This window comes from Apium graveolens, chromosome 5 (genome assembly GCF_009905375.1).
Source record: "Apium graveolens cultivar Ventura chromosome 5, ASM990537v1, whole genome shotgun sequence".
Lineage (NCBI taxonomy): Eukaryota > Viridiplantae > Streptophyta > Magnoliopsida > Apiales > Apiaceae > Apium > Apium graveolens.
Window position 1 is genome coordinate 218,029,786 of NC_133651.1, and position 19,123 is coordinate 218,048,908.

The 19,123-nt window shown below is 38.0% G+C and overlaps 3 protein-coding genes across 3 annotated transcripts; all 3 read right to left on the bottom strand.

Annotated features, from left to right (window-relative positions):
* Positions 1-1,179, bottom strand: LOC141660708 (uncharacterized). The gene has a single exon (XM_074467697.1). It carries the CDS (start codon positions 1,177-1,179, stop codon positions 1-3), a length of 1,179 nt encoding a protein of 392 aa, XP_074323798.1.
* A 14,172-nt stretch (positions 1,180-15,351) lies between these two features.
* Positions 15,352-15,906, bottom strand: LOC141660709 (uncharacterized). The gene has a single exon (XM_074467698.1). The coding sequence runs from the start codon at positions 15,904-15,906 to the stop codon at positions 15,352-15,354; it is 555 nt and encodes a 184-aa protein (XP_074323799.1).
* A 1,673-nt stretch (positions 15,907-17,579) lies between these two features.
* On the bottom strand, positions 17,580-18,557 carry LOC141660710 (uncharacterized). The gene has a single exon (XM_074467699.1). The coding sequence runs from the start codon at positions 18,555-18,557 to the stop codon at positions 17,580-17,582; it is 978 nt and encodes a 325-aa protein (XP_074323800.1).
* Positions 18,558-19,123: the final 566 nt, after the last annotated feature.

Genomic DNA, 19,123 nt, shown 5'->3' on the forward strand with positions numbered 1-19,123 from the left:
TTATTTTGCTTGCTTCGTGCTAGTGGGAAGTATGCCAACTATATCCACGGCCCATACGGCGAATGGAATTGGGCTTAGTACAGAGGTCATTTCTTCTGGAGGCTGTTTCGGGACAGTGGCGAACAGCTGGCATTGTACACATCTTTTTGCATAGTCGATGGCGTCTGCCCTCAGAGTGGGCCAGAAGAATCCCTGTTGGAGAATTTTAAGGGCGAGCGACCGACCAGCCAGGTGCTCGCCGCAAATTCCTTCGTGTACTGCCTCCAAAGCCTGTTGATGTTCTTCGTTGTTCAAATAGCGCAGAAGGGGTTGACTGACTGATCGGCGATACATCCGCCCATTGATTATAGTGTAGTTCGATGCTCTGTATTTAATTTTCAGCGCAACCTTTCGGTCGGGTGGTAGAATGCCTTTTTCCAGAAAGTTCCTGAGGGGGGTCATCCAGTTGCTTCCCTGGTGAATTTCAAGACATTCTTTCTTCTCGATCGAAGGCATCTTGGCTTCGGTCAGGTAAATAGAACCATTTAAGTTTCGTGTCTCGGCCGAAGCTAGCCTAGAAAGGGCATCTGCCCTAGAATTGTTCTCTCTGCCAATCTGACTTAGTTCAAAGGTTTCAAATGATAAAGAAGCCTCGCGTACCTTGGCGGCATAGGCTTTGGTTCGGGTGTCCCTTTGCTTATATTCCCCTGTGAAGTATTTCACGACCAACATGGAGTCACTGAAGGCCCTTAGGTGCTTCGCCTCAAGGCTTCGGGCCAGCTTCATCCCTGCGAGGAGGGCCTCATATTTGGCCTCATTATTTGTCAAGGGGAAGTCGAACCTTATGGCTTGGCATATTTCAAATCCTTCGGGGCTGTAGAGGATCAAGCCGGCCCCACACTTTTTTCCGGCTACCGACCCATCTACAAAAAGCTTCCACTTTCCTGGGATCCGGATTAGTTGTTCATCAGGCGAAAGATCCTTCGGACCCGAGAATGTGCATTCAACCATGAAGTCGGCCAAAGCCTGGGCCTTAATTGCCGTTCGGGGAACGTATTCGAGATCAAATTCCCCGAGTTGGATGGACCATGCTACGACTCTCCCAGAGGCTTCGGGCCTAGTCAAAATCTTCTTCAGAGGTTGGCTGGTGACTTGGACCGTCCGGCCTTGGAAATAATATCGCAATTTTCGGGAGGCCATAACCAACCCATATGCAAATTTTTCGGCGTTGGGGTACCTTATCTCTGCGTCCTTGAGGACATGGGACACGTAGAACACAGGATGTTGATTACCTTCATAATTTTTCACAAGGACGGCCCCAGAGTTCTGTCGGACACAGCTAGATAAAGTTGAAGAGTTTCCTTCGGATCGGGGCTCATCAAGAGTGGTGCCTTCGTCAAATATTCTTTTACTTCTTCGAACGCCTTTTGGCATTCGGGCCCCCACTCAAAATTCTTTGACCCTTTGAGCACGGCGAAGAAAGGAAGTTCTTTTTCAGCTGACCGGGAAATGAAACGCCGAAGGGCGGCGAGCCGGCCTGTCAATTTCTGTATATCTCTGATGCATTTTGGAGGTTCCATATTGATAACTGCTTCGATCTTCTCCGGGTTCGCCTCTATTCCCCGGGCGCTGACCATGTACCCGAGAAACTTTCGACTAGAGACTCCGAAGGTACATTTGTTCGGATTGATCCTCATGTTGTTCTTTCGGAGAGTTTCGAAGCATTCCTTTAAATATTCGGCATGATCTCGGAATAGTGATTTTACTATCATATCATCCACGTATGCTTCCATGTTCCTCCCGATTTGCTCTTTAAAGACCTTGTTCACCATTCGCTGGAATGTGGCTCCAGCGTTCTTCAGTCCGAAGGGCATTTTAATGTAAGCATAAGTCCCCTTCGGAGTTATGAACGCTATCTTGGGCACATCCCTATCATTCATAGAAATTTGATGATAACTGTAACACCCCCAGATCCGGGGTCGGGGATCCGGGTCGTCACGAGTTCCATTTCCCTTAATAACACCCAATCTTAATAATTACTCAACTACTTTGTACTGTGACCCCACTATAAACACACACACCACACGTTATAGTCTCAGAGATGAACATCCAAAAATAACCACAAGTCATTTTATTCCACAATTATCTGCCAATACACCTTAAAAGGTTTTTCTGAATAAATTTACATTTCTTTGCTATTATTACAATTCATAAATATAAATAAATCTGGTCCATCAAAAGTTGAAAGCCTAGCCTATTGGTAGTTCCTACCTCAGCTACGGCGGCATCGATGCTTCTAGAAATCTGCGGAACGTCTCCTAATCGCTTGCGAATCGGGAGTTTGGTTCTGTTCATCTTTTCTATCTGTTGTTGTGTGATGAAAGAAGAAAGCAAGGGTGAGCAGCAAGCCCACCAAAATAATATGTATAATGATTAACAATATATGAGCCTACTCATAATACTCATGAAAGTCTTGGTCAAAAGAAATGAACCAAGTTTGATATCTTAATGCGATGAAGTCGCAAAATATTCAGTATATATACATATATACTTTTCAAAATATTGGAAGTCCTCTTCCATGCATAATATACACAAACTCCCAGTGTATAACTGTATATAAAAAAATATCGTTGCAAGGTGATCTCATATATCTAACCTTGTCTCAACGTTTTTCTGAAAATCTTTGTCATTCATAAGACAATTATTAATTAGATATAAGTTTAAAAGATGAGGTTACCAAATACCCCAATATACTTATATCTTTCCCAATACTACTTGAACTACCACCGTTCAAGTTATAATCAGTTTCAAAAGTTCATCACATAGATGAGACTACAAGACAAGATTTGAATAGATTCAATCTTTGAAATATTATTGAATGAAATAAAGTTACGAGATACTTTATTTAGTCCCGATATATATATATCCACATATATATATCTCTAAAACATTTCCTGGAACCTCTGTTATGTAAAGTATGAACAAAGTTTGAAACATCCAATGAATTTTGGAAAGGAAAAGAATTTTGGCATAAACCAGATATCTTGCTGATCAGGCAAAGATACCCATTAGTAACCTTTTCTACTAGTAGATGGACGAATTCCCCACTGGTCATCACCCTGGCCGCATTAGGACCTATGCTGGACTGCCACTCAGCCACTTATGCATTTGATGGACTCCCATTGAGCCACTTACACTATCATGGACGCCCACTGAGCCCATGTTGCTTATGCCGACTCAATAGATGGACTTACTTCCCGAACGTTGGGTAAGTAATCAATTCATTTACCAAAACAGCAACCTCGTTGCGAATATAAAATACACCACTGAGCCGGATTCCCCAGGTTTTGAGCGAATATTTAAATCCCCTTTGAAAGGAAGATCTTAAATATAAAAATAAGTTTTGGGATCCGCTCTAACTTTTAAAAATCATTTTGAAGACTCGAAAACATTTTTAAGAATGTTTGGAGTAATACTGATTTATTAAACTAAATCAGTCCCGATATGAAAGAAATATCTGAATATTATTATTTAAATAATATTCCCATAAGAATAATTGAGGTAGAAGTTGGAAAACTTATACTTGAATGAATAACAAATAATCAAAGATATACTTATACGAAAGTAATATCTTTATTTGAATAATCAAAAATAAGTTTGATTATCGACACCTTATTCTTTAATACAATAAAGAATATTATTAAGTAATAAGCGGAGTCATAATACCTCGAATGAATACTATAAATAATATTTATAAAATAAAGGAGTCATACATCCTCAAATGAATATCCAAGTAATATTCAATAATAATATAAACTGAGTCATAAGCCCTCAAATGAATATTCAAATAATAAAATAAACTGAGTCATAAGCCCTTGAATGAATATTCAAATAATATTCAAATAATAAAATAAACTGAGTCTTAAGCCCTCGAATGAATACTCAAATTAATATTCAATTAAGTAAAATAAAGGTATCGAATAAACCTTATTCGATCCATAGTTTTAAAAACTATATCCATATATATATAAATATATAAATATATATATATAATATACTCGGGAACATCGACTCCCGGTTTAGAAATATGTTCACCTTTTATCCCCTATACTAAGGGTATACGCAAATACTTGCTTATTTCTAGCATAGGTATTATGCAACTATAAGCATTGAAATCAACAGATAGATAACCAGATTACGAAACAGACATGCATATATACCATATCAGCATGCTCCAATATATCGCAAAATTTGCTAATAACAATCATGCACTATCACAAGATAATGCATATACATATATTTACATCACAACAACAGTATATCGGGTAGAAAACTTGCCTGAGCGACTGGGGGTTACGAATGGCTCGGGACGAGTCTGGTAACCTATAAACAACAAGTAAGTTGGAATTAAACCAAAGTCACTTGTAAATCTATACTTTAACTAACTTAGACTCTAACGCTCGTTTTGCGCTCACTGATTCGCTTAAGTCACTCGGGTACCCTCGGCTCCACCATTTTTAATAATTTAACCTTTACGAGTTTTAAAGCGATTCCTTCGCGAGTGTCTTACCAACTGCCTAACACACTTACCATAAATGTTTCATACATTAATTAACCCTTTTTGGTCTTTAACCTATGTTTCAAAGTAAGGCGAGGGGAAAAGTTTCGTTCACGAAACGCCGTTACTTGAAACGGTCGTTTCTCCTAAACCGTGCATCGGAATCGAACGAACTACATATTAAAACGAAGCTCGTAACATGAGCTATCTAGACATGGCAGTGGTCATAATCTAGCAGGGGGTTCTCGGGTCCTAATGTTATGCACAAAAACAGTCTACAGAAAATCGGACGTTACGACGGCTATGTTTACGCGATTTCCCAAATTTTTAAACCATTCAATACCAACCACAAATCAACCCCAATTCAATCATACAACCAATATCCATCCTCATCACATCATAACAACCCCAACCAATTCAATTTAATCATTCATACTTATGCCTAAGCTTAACTTTAATCATACTTAAGTTCTTTTAATCAAAACAACAATATTTACCAATCCAACAACATCCCAAAACTCACTAATCTCTACATACACAACCATCAAGCCTCTCATGAACTAAAATACTCATATTATGCTCTTAACATTCAATAACAAAGCTTGGTTAAGAGATTATACCTTTCTTGAAGCTTTTTAACACAACCCAAGAGCTTTGAATGCCTAAAGAACCTTGATCCTTGCTTGTATAACCTTAATCTTTCATAAAAATTCAAGAAAACTAAAGTTATTTCTTGAAGGTTACTATTCACCATCTTCTTCCTTGATTTATAGAAAAAGATTGGCTTGGAATTAGAAGCTTAAACTTATAGGAAGTATGTAACTATCCATGGGGAAGCTTAGATAATTACCTTGCTAAATAGTAAGTGGTGGAGCTTGGATCTTCAAATTTTAAGAAATGGGCCGAGAGCTAGCTTGGGAAGAAAGAGATTTTTGTGTTTTGTTTGATGAAAATGAAATGATTTGCTTGGTTGGTTGATTTTTGTGTTGTTTTTGGTTAATGACTTAATTAACCTTGATTTTGTGTGGTTATAATTCAACCACACTTCCTTCCCTTCTATGTCATGCTTGTGTCACCTTGCACATGTCATAATGCTCCCACTTGTCCACACCTTGTGGTTTGATGATGTCACAATCCCTGGCTTCTTATACAAGCTTGTCTCTTGGTCACTTATTTGTTTTACGGTTCGCTTATCTTTCGTTCTCGTTTATCGTTTGAGGGATCATACCCGGGATCTTATTACTTAGGTTCCCTTAACCTTTCTCAATATATTATATTCCTTTTATGATCCTCTCCTATAATCCTTTAATTTCAATCCTTTTTATCCTGTTACCTTATACTCAATTCTCTCCGTATCTTGTGGATTTTCGAGAAAAATCAAAGTGTTCGGAATTGGATTCTGACGATCTTTACATACACTTATATACTTCATAGAGTACTAATAATATCCCAGAATATCCATAACAGAACCCCTACATAGCGTGGCATGAAAAGTTTTCTCGTTCAGCAAAAACACTATTCATAAGGGTTTCAAAATTTCTCAAAAATTGGGGTTATTACAGTCTCCCCTCCTTAAAAGGATTCCGTCCCGGAATCAGATAGAAACAAATGGGGATACTTTCTTAGCATTACACTTTCTAACTCTCGAGTCAATTTTCCCACATTGTGGTTCTACCACCAAACTCTGCCTAGTTTGATAATCCTTCTCCTAAGCACTTGTTCCTTTTCACTCTATAACCCTTCCTGGTTGCTCCATATAGGTTACATCGGGTTGCATATCTATGCGCTCATATGCCTCTATTTATCTGGCATCTGAATTACACTCCCTTAACATTGATACGTGAAACACGTTACGACCTGCTACATGTTCGGGGTTAGGGCTAGCTCATAAGCTAACTTCCCAAACGTCTTAATATATCCAAGGGTCCAACAAATTGTAGACTTAGCTTTCCTTTCTTTCCGAACCTCATCAATCCTTTCCAAGGGATACCTATAACATTACTAGGTCCCCTATTTTATACTCTTTATCCTTTCGTGTCAAATCAACATACTTATCATGTCCATCTTGGGCTACTACCAGCCGTCCTCTGATTAGATCTATCATATCCTTGGTCCTTTGGACTACTGCGGGTCCGAGCATCTTGCGCTCTACAACTTCATCCTAACATAAGGGAGATCGACATTGTCTTCCCTCAAGGATCTCATAAGGCGACATCTCGATAATGACATATGATCTATTGTCGTAAGATAACTCAATCCGAATTAAGTGATCATTCCAAATTCTTTCAAGTCTATTGCACAGACTCTCGTTATTGCTTTTAGCATTAGAGCTTCTGCTTCTCAATACCCATTCTTTTCCAGTTCGTAATCTCTACTACCTTCCGTTCATAATATTATACTGGTTATACTTTTGCTCGTTAGCGTTCTATAACCTTTTAATAACCACGTCAACCTTAGTATCACGAATGTGTTCCCATTCCGCATACTACCACCACTTTATTACTCCTTTTTCAGTTGTTTCTATTTTCCAAAATTTGATCAATCATATAGAAGTAAAGGAATTTGTTGAGAGATCACTATGATCATGAACACTTGTTATATCGCATAGTTAGTACAGAAGGTGGCCAACCTTTAGTACTTGACAAGCAATTAAACAATAGCTGGTATCCTACTCGGCTTCTATCACACAGATAGATAGTCATTCGGCAATACCTCCCCTTCTGGAAGGGTTGTTCTTCTCAGCTTACATGAAATGAAAAGAAGAGAAAAGAATGAATTGAAGAGAATTGTATATTCATAAAAAAAATTTTATTGCCATAAAATATCTGGCTTGGAATCTACCTCTGAACTATAGAGGTTTGTCATAGAAGAACAAAACATATATGTATTTATATCAACATCAAGTATTATAGCATCGCATTTCACGTGCCTAAATATTTTCGCTATCCCGTCCATCATTCTATGGACCCACACTCTTCCTTGAGCTTATACATAATCACCTTTGAAACTCCCTCGACATCGAAAATCGAATCTGGGATCTCATTCTATACATCATCGTTACTAGAATTCTATGCTTGCACCGCAACCTTCCTCGTATAATAATACGACTCTCTATTGATAAGAAAGAATAATTATTCACTAGGTAGATACTCTACTTAATTAGTCTATCAATGATAACTTATACACTACCACGACCCGATTAGTGGTACTCAATCTCAACACCCATTCCAATACAACTCTCACGGTTGTAATCAGCTCATTACTCACAGAATCATTGCTGCCTTACTATGGTCCACCACTGACCTACTGTAGTCATTCATTTTCCATGAAGTCTTAATAGCTAACCATACGGAGTCTATCCATGTCGTATCAAATCATTCTAAGGAGGTAACATAATCACCACTCCTGATTCATGAAGAACACTCCTGATCCTGACATACATACATGACATGAAGCAAATAAAAGTGCAGAAGAGTTTCAATCGAAGCAACGATAGCAGGTTAATACCATTCTTAATCATACGCCCTAAATAGAAGAATTAACTCAAGGGTTCATCTAGTCCTTTTTGAAACATGGTTCTGGCTTATCTCAAGATAGGACCTTATAAGATAGATAGCCCGTTCATGGCGATTACACGAATTAAACCTTTACCAACTACTATTACGGTTGGGTATTGCACAGTCATCAGGAGGAATGTCAATCTTCCAAACCATAATATAACCTTCACAGTTTTAACCATCATCACTGTATTCTTTTGGCACAAGCGCCTATAATTATTCTCTTACCTTTAAAGTGTCGGCCACCTCTTTAGCCTTTCCTGATAGTAAAATTTCCTTACAGTCAATGTCATTTTAACCACCTCCAAATATATTTTCTACCTTATTTCAATCACAGCTTATGTGAAGATGTTTTCCTTAAAATCTGATGAGTAAAAAAAAAATCACCATTTTTCCATAAGTTATTGCCTCAGTCTTTAGAGGTTAATCACTGTCATGACTGACGCTCAATCATAATTAGAACATCTTTTATTTTAAGTCCTAATTGCCCTGAACAATTTCGACCATTACTGGTTCGATCCATACTTTCTCGTGGTTTAGCACGTGCCTTACTTGGCAACATTATAATTACGTCATATTTCCGTTATCAACATTTCTATTCTTGAGAATTTTGAATATTACCTTTTTCCTTGTAAAACCTCTAAGGTTATCCTTCAATCGTTCCTCCTGTATTCCCTAGATACAGGGCATATCACAATACCATTTACTAATACTAGAACCATTGTCTATATTCTTCTGAAAAATTTCTCCACTGATTCTTAAAGGTTGTTGTTACCTTAACCCTTTCCCAATCATACTGTCAAAACTCATACTATCCCTATTAAGGGTGACATGCCAACCTTTATGCAGTCCCCTAGGATTCATTTTAAGTTACCAATGTTCTATCCTTAATTCCACCTTTAAAAGGTACCTGCATCCTTCCATGGATAAATCAAGTCATATATCCTTGATAGATTATCTTATTCATCATTCCCACCTCGATAGTCTATACCTAACTTCATAATAGCATCCTTATTCAAATTGAGGTCAATCCATATGGCCTCTAGAAGATAACAATGGTCATCCGCTTTTCTTTCCTGATTTGGTAATGATAACATGGATGTTCTGGAAGATATTGGTCATGTTCAACGTGAACTTCTTCTTAATAATTCCTTATTTACTTTTGTTGTTTATCTCAACAGTCATCTCAATGTTGGGATACCTCTCATACCCGGCGTCTCCCTTTCTGAGTATCGAGCCACCGGTCTTACATTTCACATTATTGAAGGTCACTTCCTTCATCCAATTTTCCTACTTTCTTACTTTCTTGTCTCCTTAGTCTATCCGCGTCTTATTATTTATCCTTCGAACTATCTAAAGGTTTCCTTGAATCCTCCCAACTTAAAGGGGATAAAATGTACATAACTCGTATGCCTTCAACCATCAACTTTAACTCATGGTAAATCACCCTCATCCTGACGATTACATACTTTTCTATGTCTATTGCTACGAGTCTTTAGGGTTTCCTCATACCCAACTCCCTTATCATACCTCAAACTCTATTGCCTTTATATTCCTTTCCACTTCAGTTTCTTTTTATTTTCCTTTCTCTTATCATTATTTCATGAACTAACACAACATAAGTATTGATTCCAAACATCCCGTCATTCTGGATTCGTGTCCTCAGAACGAATCTTGATAACTTTTACAACTTAGATTCATAATTCATCATACGCATCCACTTTCGTTCTAGCTCCAAAGCTTTTACACTATCTCCTTATCTTTGGGAATTACTTTCCCGAAAACAATTGACTGAACTTAAATCAGTTTATTCTAACCTCTGGCTCCGTGCCTTTCTTGGTCTTTCACCAGCGGGTGGTCTCTCTCTTAGGAGGGTAAGTGACAAAAACAGTCTTTTGTGGTTCGTCAATCATTCAGAATCTCAAATGATTCCTCTATTTCCTTTAGCCAGGCTCTTGCCTCGACTAGGTCAACCTGTTCCTTGGAACTCTGAGAGCTTAGAGACTTAAAGGTCCTGAAAGAATTTCTCACTGTACTGTCTCCTCAGGGTGGTGATTGGGGATAATAGTCTAAGTTCTTTTTAGACAGGTCCATGAATTGTCGTATAGGAGTACCGTCTCGGGTCTCCTTTCCTTACTCGACTTTCTGTTTCCTTAGTATGAAATGTTTCATCCTACTCCCCATAATTGGGGTCATCTTTTAATTTAAAATCCTCATTTTCCACTCCATTATGTCATGGGTTCCTTTTATCTTGATGGCGACCTCCCTGACTATCACGTTCAGGGTTTGCTCTAAATCTTATTCCTCAAACTAGCTTTCATCTAAGATCTCATCTTTAAGCTCTTGAACATTTGGAACCCAAATTCTGTAGGAATACCTCATTATTCCCTTCTCATCTTTCTCGGTATTAACCTCTTATCTATTTGTTGGCTCTCTGCCTTCATTCATAACTTTTTCTGGCACAATATGGTCTTTTCCAATAATTCGGGCTGTATTGCTATCTCAAACAGCTTTTCGGTACCGGCTCCGGTTACCTTCACTACTATTTCCATTTTCTCAAAATCTCTTATAAACTCTCCCAAAGACATTATCATCTTGAGTCTCTCCTTTTTACTAAAGGCATCAGCCACCACATTGGCTTTCCCCGAATGATAAAGAATCTCCCAATCATAATTCTTGATTAGCTCTAACCGCCTCCTCTGGCGTATGTTGAGCTCTTTCTACGTAAGAATGTACTAGAGCACTTATGGCTTAGGTAATTCTCGCACTTCTCTCCATACAAGTAGTGCCTCCAATCTTTAGGGTAAAACTATTGCCACGAGCCTAAGCTCATGGGCGGGGATATCGAATTTCATATTACCTTAATTGTCTTGACGCAGACGCGATTATCTTGCTGTGCTAAGAAGCACCCTAATTCCTTATACGAAGCGTCACTTACAAATCACAAAATCTCCTTTTTCCATCCGGCAACGCCATCATAGGGGTCGTCACCAACCTTTGCTTCAATTTTTAAAAGCTGTTCTCGCATTTCTCTGTCTATTCGAACTTCTCAGTCTTATGAGTAAGCCGCGTTAAAGGGGCTACTATCTTTACAAACTTGAACGAACCTCCGGTAGTGACCGGCCAATCCTACCTCTGGTAGTCGACCTAACCATGGTCATCAATTCATCAGTGGTCCTTTATCCAATCTTGTCAGGATCCTCTATGGGATCCTCCTCAACAACTATCCCTTCTAGGACAACATCCTCAACCGCTACATCCTCTATCTGAACCTCATCCGGTCCCTCATTAGGGTACTCCATCGGATTCACAATTTGATCTCCAACTTGTAATAAAACATCCTCATGTTGATGCTCCTGAACCTCAAGGTTCGGTGCTCCGCTGCCCTATACGAGAACGGACTACGTTACTATCACGATACTTATAAGGGTTCCCGTAAGGGTTTTATCTGTCAGTGCTACGTTAGGTAGCCCGACTATGAACTTGGCAAGAGTCCTTATTATCTTAGTGAACTTATTATCTTAACGTCCCATCATCTCTGAGGTTTATAACGCTTAGCTCTGATACCATTTCTGTAACACCCCCAGATCCGGGGTCGGGGATCCGGGTCGTCACGAGTTCCATTTCCCTTAATAACACCCAATCTTAATAATTACTCAACTACTTTGTACTGTGACCCCACTATAAACACACACACCACACGTTATAGTCTCAGAGATGAACATCCAAAAATAACCACAAGTCATTTTATTCCACAATTATCTGCCAATACACCTTAAAAGGTTTTTCTGAATAAATTTACATTTCTTTGCCATTATTACAATTCATAAATATAAATAAATCTGGTCCATCAAAAGTTGAAAGCCTAGCCTATTGGTAGTTCCTACCTCAGCTACGGCGGCATCGATGCTTCTAGAAATCTGCGGAACGTCTCCTAATCGCTTGCGAATCGGGAGTTTGGTTCTGTTCATCTTTTCTATCTGTTGTTGTGTGATGAAAGAAGAAAGCAAGGGTGAGCAGCAAGCCCACCAAAATAATATGTATAATGATTAACAATATATGAGCCTACTCATAATACTCATGAAAGTCTTGGTCAAAAGAAATGAACCAAGTTTGATATCTTAATGCGATGAAGTCGCAAAATATTCAGTATATATACAGATATACTTTTCAAAATATTGGAAGTCCTCTTCCATGCATAATATACACAAAGTCCCAGTGTATAACTGTATATAAAAAAATATCGTTGCAAGGTGATCTCATATATCTAACCTTGTCTCAACGTTTTTCTGAAAATCTTTGTCATTCATAAGACAATTATTAATTAGATATAAGTTTAAAAGATGAGGTTACCAAATACCCCAATATACTTATATCTTTCCCAATACTACTTGAACTACCACCGTTCAAGTTATAATCAGTTTCAAAAGTTCATCACATAGATGAGACTACAAGACAAGATTTGAATAGATTCAATCTTTGAAATATTATTGAATGAAATAAAGTTACGAGATACTTTATTTAGTCCCGATATATATATATCCACATATATATATCTCTAAAACATTTCCTGGAACCTCTGTTATGTAAAGTATGAACAAAGTTTGAAACATCCAATGAATTTTGGAAAGGAAAAGAATTTTGGCATAAACCAGATATCTTGCTGATCAGGCAAAGATACCCATTAGTAACCTTTTCTACTAGTAGATGGACGAATTCCCCACTGGTCATCACCCTGGCCGCATTAGGACCTATGCTGGACTGCCACTCAGCCACTTATGCATTTGATGGACTCCCACTGAGCCACTTACACTATCATGGACGTCCACTGAGCCCATGTTGCTAATGCCGACTCAATAGATGGACTTACTTCCCGAACGTTGGGTAAGTAATCAATTCATTTACCAAAACAGCAACCTCGTTGCGAATATAAAATACACCACTGAGCCGGATTCCCCAGGTTTTGAGCGAATATTTAAATCCCCTTTGAAAGGAAGATCTTAAATATAAAAATAAGTTTTGGGATCCGCTCTAACTTTTAAAAATCATTTTGAAGACTCGAAAACATTTTTAAGAATGTTTGGAGTAATACTGATTTATTAAACTAAATCAGTCCTGATATGAAAGAAATATCTGAATATTATTATTTAAATAATATTCCCATAAGAATAATTGAGGTAGAAGTTGGAAAACTTATACTTGAATGAATAACAAATAATCAAAGATATACTTATACGAAAGTAATATCTATATTTGAATAATCAAAAATAAGTTTGATTATCGACACCTTATTCTTTAATACAATAAAGAATATTATTAAGTAATAAGCGGAGTCATAATACCTCGAATGAATAATATAAATAATATTCATAAAATAAAGGAGTCATACATCCTCAAATGAATATCCAAGTAATATTCAATAATAATATAAACTGAGTCATAAGCCCTCAAATGAATATTCAAATAATAAAATAAACTGAGTCATAAGCCCTCGAATGAATATTCAAATAATATTCAAATAATAAAATAAACTGAGTCTTAAGCCCTCGAATGAATACTCAAATTAATATTCAATTAAGTAAAATAAAGGTATCGAATAAACCTTATTCGATCCATAGTTTTAAAAACTATATCCATATATATAGAAATATATAAATATATATATATAATATACTCGGGAACATCGACTCCCGGTTTAGAAATATGTTCACCTTTTATCCCCTATACTAAGGGTATACGCAACTACTTGCTTATTTCTAGCATAGGTATTATGCAACTATAAGCATTGAAATCAACAGATAGATAACCAGATTACGAAACAGACATGCATATATACCATATCAGCATGCTCCAATATATCGCAAAATTTGCTAATAACAATCATGCACTATCACAAGATAATGCATATACATATATTTACATCACAACAACAGTATATCGGGTAGAAAACTTGCCTGAGCGACTGGGGGTTACGAATGGCTCGGGACGAGTCTGGTAACCTATAAGCAACAAGTAAGTTGGAATTAAACCAAAGTCACTTGTAAATCTATACTTTAACTAACTTAGACTCTAACGCTCGTTTTGCGCTCACTGATTCGCTTAAGTCACTCGGGTACCCTCGGCTCCACCATTTTTAATAATTTAACCTTTACGAGTTTTAAAGCGATTCCTTCGCGAGTGTCTTACCAACTGCCTAACACATTTACCATAAATGTTTCATACATTAATTAACCCTTTTTGGTCTTTAACCTATGTTTCAAAGTAAGGCGAGGGGAAAAGTTTCGTTCGTGAAACGCCGTTACTTGAAACGGTCGTTTCTCCTAAACCGTGCATCGGAATCGAACGAACTACATATTAAAACGAAGCTCGTAACATGAGCTATCTAGACATGGCAGTGGTCATAATCTAGCAGGGGGTTCTCGGGTCCTAATGTTATGCACAAAAACAGTCTACAGAAAATCGGACGTTACGACGGCTATGTTTACGCGATTTCCCAAATTTTTAAACCATTCAATACCAACCACAAATCAACCCCAATTCAATCATACAACCAATATCCATCCTCATCACATCATAACAACCCCAACCAATTCAATTTAATCATTCATACTTATGCCTAAGCTTAACTTTAATCATACTTAAGTTCTTTTAATCAAAACAACAATATTTACCAATCCAACAACATCCCAAAACTCACTAATCTCTACATACACAACCATCAAGCCTCTCATGAACTAAAATACTCATATTATGCTCTTAACATTCAATAACAAAGCTTGGTTAAGAGATTATACCTTCCTTGAAGCTTTTTAACACAACCCAAGAGCTTTGAATGCCTAAAGAACCTTGATCCTTGCTTGTATAACCTTAATCTTTCATAAAAATTCAAGAAAACTAAAGTTATTTCTTGAAGGTTACTATTCACCATCTTCTTCCTTGATTTATAGAAAAAGATTGGCTTGGAATTAGAAGCTTAAACTTATAGGAAGTATGTAACTATCCATGGGGAAGCTTAGATAATTACCTTGCTAAATAGTACAGTTAAACCTCGATTAAGTAATATCCGATAAAGTAATAACCTCGCTTAAGTAATAATTTTCATCGGTCCCAACTTGGGCCAATGTTGTAAAGTAATATTCTCGCTAAAAGCATAAGATAATAAAAAATTTGAAAGTCATTAAGGGCCCAAGTAATATGTAAAGTAATAATTCCATAATTATATATATATATACTGTATAATGTATATGATTACAAAATTTAATTCTTATTAAAATATGAATCTATTGTAGCTTGTTTCTTCTTTCCACCAAAGCCAAAATTAATCTCGTCCTTGACTTTATGTAAAGCAAAAATAACTCCTGGTATGTTTTGCTCGTGTTGTAACAAGTAATTGTTCAAAGTGGTGAGTGCTTGAAATGCTTCCTTTGATGACACGCTTGGGATGACATTGCTATCGTCGGGTTCAGGATCAGTCCCTTCATCAGTGCTCATTACCGACTCAATGATTTCTTCATCCGTAGGTGATTCCATAACCGCATCATTCTCGTTTGGATAGTTTAAGAGATGCTCGACATCCATCACATTCCTATATCGTAAATTAGAGATAACTTCATTTAATCCTTCGACACCTTCATTTATTTCTCCAAGTTCTTGTTCATCATTTTCTTCTGAACGAATCTTGCAATGCCGAAAACAATTTGCAATTGTGGTTGTTTTCACATCAATATTCCAAGCCATGTTAGCAAAACTAATAGCATTCAAGATATTAACTTTTTCAGGATTTGTTGCATTAACTTCAAGACTTTGCAACATGCTAGAATATAGACGACGCCGATAGTGAACTTTAAATGCTCGAATAATTATATGATTTTTTCACTCCTTTTAGATGATGCGAAGACATTGGTGTATACTGTAAAACAAAGTTGATATTGTATGTGTCTGTAGTGTACCATTCTATCATTTTATATAGTTAATCACAAAGTCTTATCATTAATATTATGGTGTCTCTTCATGTATTTTTATTTAAGAATTACAATAAATATTAGATGGTTGAGTTTCAATACAACGTACACAACACATGTTACCTTTATGTACTGATTCGGTGCAATTTTAATATGCATGCATCTAATTTTTGGATATAAGTAATCATAATAAAAGTAATTTTAGATCAAATACATTGCATGTGATTAATTCTAGTTTTTATACGTACATTATATATTATACTGTACCACGTAAACATAAAAATTCGGTAAAGTAATAAAATATTACTTTATCGATAAAGTAATAAAATATTATTATATCGATAAAGTAATAAATTCGGTAAAGTAATATTTTTTCCCGGTCCCAAGGGTATTACTTTAAAGAGGTTTAACTGTAAGTGGTGGAGCTTGGATCTTCAAATTTTAAGAAATGGGCCGAGAGCTAGCTTGGGAAGAAAGAGATTTTTGTGTTTTGTTTGATGAAAATGAAATGATTTGCTTGGTTGGTTGATTTTTGTGTTGTTTTTGGTTAATGACTTAATTAACCTTGATTTTGTGTGGTTATAATTCAACCACACTTCCTTCCCTTCTATGTCATGCTTGTGTCACCTTGCACATGTCATAATGCTCCCACTTGTCCACACCTTGTGGTTTGATGATGTCACAATCCCTGGCTTCTTGTACAAGCTTGTCTCTTGGTCACTTATTTGTTTTACGGTTCGCTTATCTTTCGTTCTCGTTTATCGTTTGAGAGATCATACCCGGGATCTTATTACTTAGGTCCCCTTAACCTTTCTCAATATATTATATTCCTTTTATGATCCTCTCCTATAATCCTTTAATTTCAATCCTTTTTATCCTGTTACCTTATACTCAATTCTCTCCGTATCTTGTGGATTTTCGAGAAAAATCAAAGTGTTCGGAATTGGATTCTGACGATCTTTACATACACTTATATACTTCATAGAGTACTAATAATATCCCAGAATATCCATAACAGAACCCCTACATAGCGTGGCATGAAAAGTTTTCTCGTTCAGCAAAAACACTATTCATAAGGGTTTCAAAATTTCTCAAAAATTGGGGTTATTACAATAACTAGAAAAAGCGTCCAAAAAACTAAGTACCTCATATCCTGCTGTTGTGTCTATTAGTTGGTCAATGTTAGGCAAAGGGTAGTGATCCTTCGGACACGCCTTATTGAGATCCGTGTAATCCACGCACATCCTCCATTTCCCATTCGACTTCTTCACGACCACCACATTGGCTAGCCAGTCAGGATACTCGATCTCCTCGATAAATTTGGCTTTTAACAGTTTTCCACTTCGGCTTCTATTACCTTCTGTCGTTCGACTGCAAATATCCTCTTCTTCTGCTTTACCGGCTTGGCCTCAGGATGCACATTCAAGCAGTGTGTTGTCGTCTTGGGATCCAATCCGGGCATATCTTCGGGCCCCCAGGCGAACACATCGTGGTATTGCCGGATGGCAGCTATTACCTTTGCCTTCAGATCCGCCCCCATGTTTTTTCCAATTCGAACCATCTTTCTCGAGTGGCCCGCATACAATTCCGCTTCTTCGGTTTCTGCTGCAGGTTCGGCAGTTGGGCTTGAGAGATCGGCCCGGTTCCATCTGGCCCTTCATACTCCTGATCCTTCTCAAGATCTTCGAGCATTATGATTCGGGCGGTTTTCTGGCCGCCCCTCATTTCTCCTACCCCTTTATTAGTGGGGAACTTGAGTTTGAGGTGGGGTATAGACTCCACTGCTTCGAAGGTTGATAATAAGGGCCTGCCAAATATTGCATTGTACGGGCTTTCAATTCGAACCACATAGAACTTCACCAGCTTCTCGACGGTATATGGCAACTTGCCCAGGAGGACCGAAAGAGTTATTGTTTCTTCGAACTGAATAGGATGTCCTCCGATGGCATAAAGGGGAGCCTCGTTACAGGGCTCTAGTTGCTCTCCCGCCAAGTTCATCTTACAGTAGGTTTTGTGGAACAGTATATTGGCCGAGCTGCCTGTATCCACCATCACTTTCCATATCTTGTTCTGCCCGATAATGGGATTGATGATTAGAGGGTCCTCGTGCGGGCGAATGACATCCTCGTAATCTTCAGTGCTGAAGGTCATGGGCATGTGGGGCTGCGCCTGTCCGAATTGATACAGATTGTACACCTGTTGGGCATACTTCTTCTTTGCTGTCTTGCTATCCTTATCCAGGATGCTTCCCCCAGATATAGTTTTTACTTCACCCCTTATCCTGTCCCTTCGCTCTGGTTCACCGACCTCTACTTCCTCCTCTGGGCTCTCCTTCGGCCCCAATCTATCTCTCAGATCTCGGACGAACTGATTAAGCTCACCGTCTTTGATCATGCGCTCAATGAGCTTCTTGAGGTGATAGCATTCATCAGTGTTATGCCCCTTATCCCTGTGATAGTCGCAGTACTTATCGGGGTTTTTCTTGTGGTTCGGGACCTTCATCTTGGCGGGGCGAACAAACCCTGGCTTGCCCTTTATTTCACGGAGAATTTTGGAGATTGGCGCATTCAAAGGAGTGAATACGACCGAATCTCTATCTCGACGTCATTCGGCCCCACGATCTGTTTCTTTCCTTCCTTCCTTTCTGCTATCCCTCCGGTCAGATCCTAATCTTGAGCCCTCATATTTGTCGGCTCGCTTTGATCGGTCGTCCCTTCTTGAGTCTTTATACCCCCCAATACTTTCCATCTTTCGGCGAATATTCTCACCTCTTACATATATATCATTTAGGAATTTTGGGGGAAAATCGTAAACAGATGAGCGAAGCTTTTTACCTTTATAGGGGTCTAGCCCCGCCGTTAGAAAGCCCATTGCTTTGATTTTATCCAGATTAGTGACCATCCCCGCTTCTTCCTTGAACCGAGCAAGATAATCTCCCAGCTTTTCATTCGCTCTCTGCCGACAATGGACTAAGGCTTCAGTATCCTTCGCCTTTCGGCATAGGTGCGAGTAGTACTTTAAGAATTTCCCCTTCAACTGCTCATAAGACCCGATGGACCGAGGTTTCA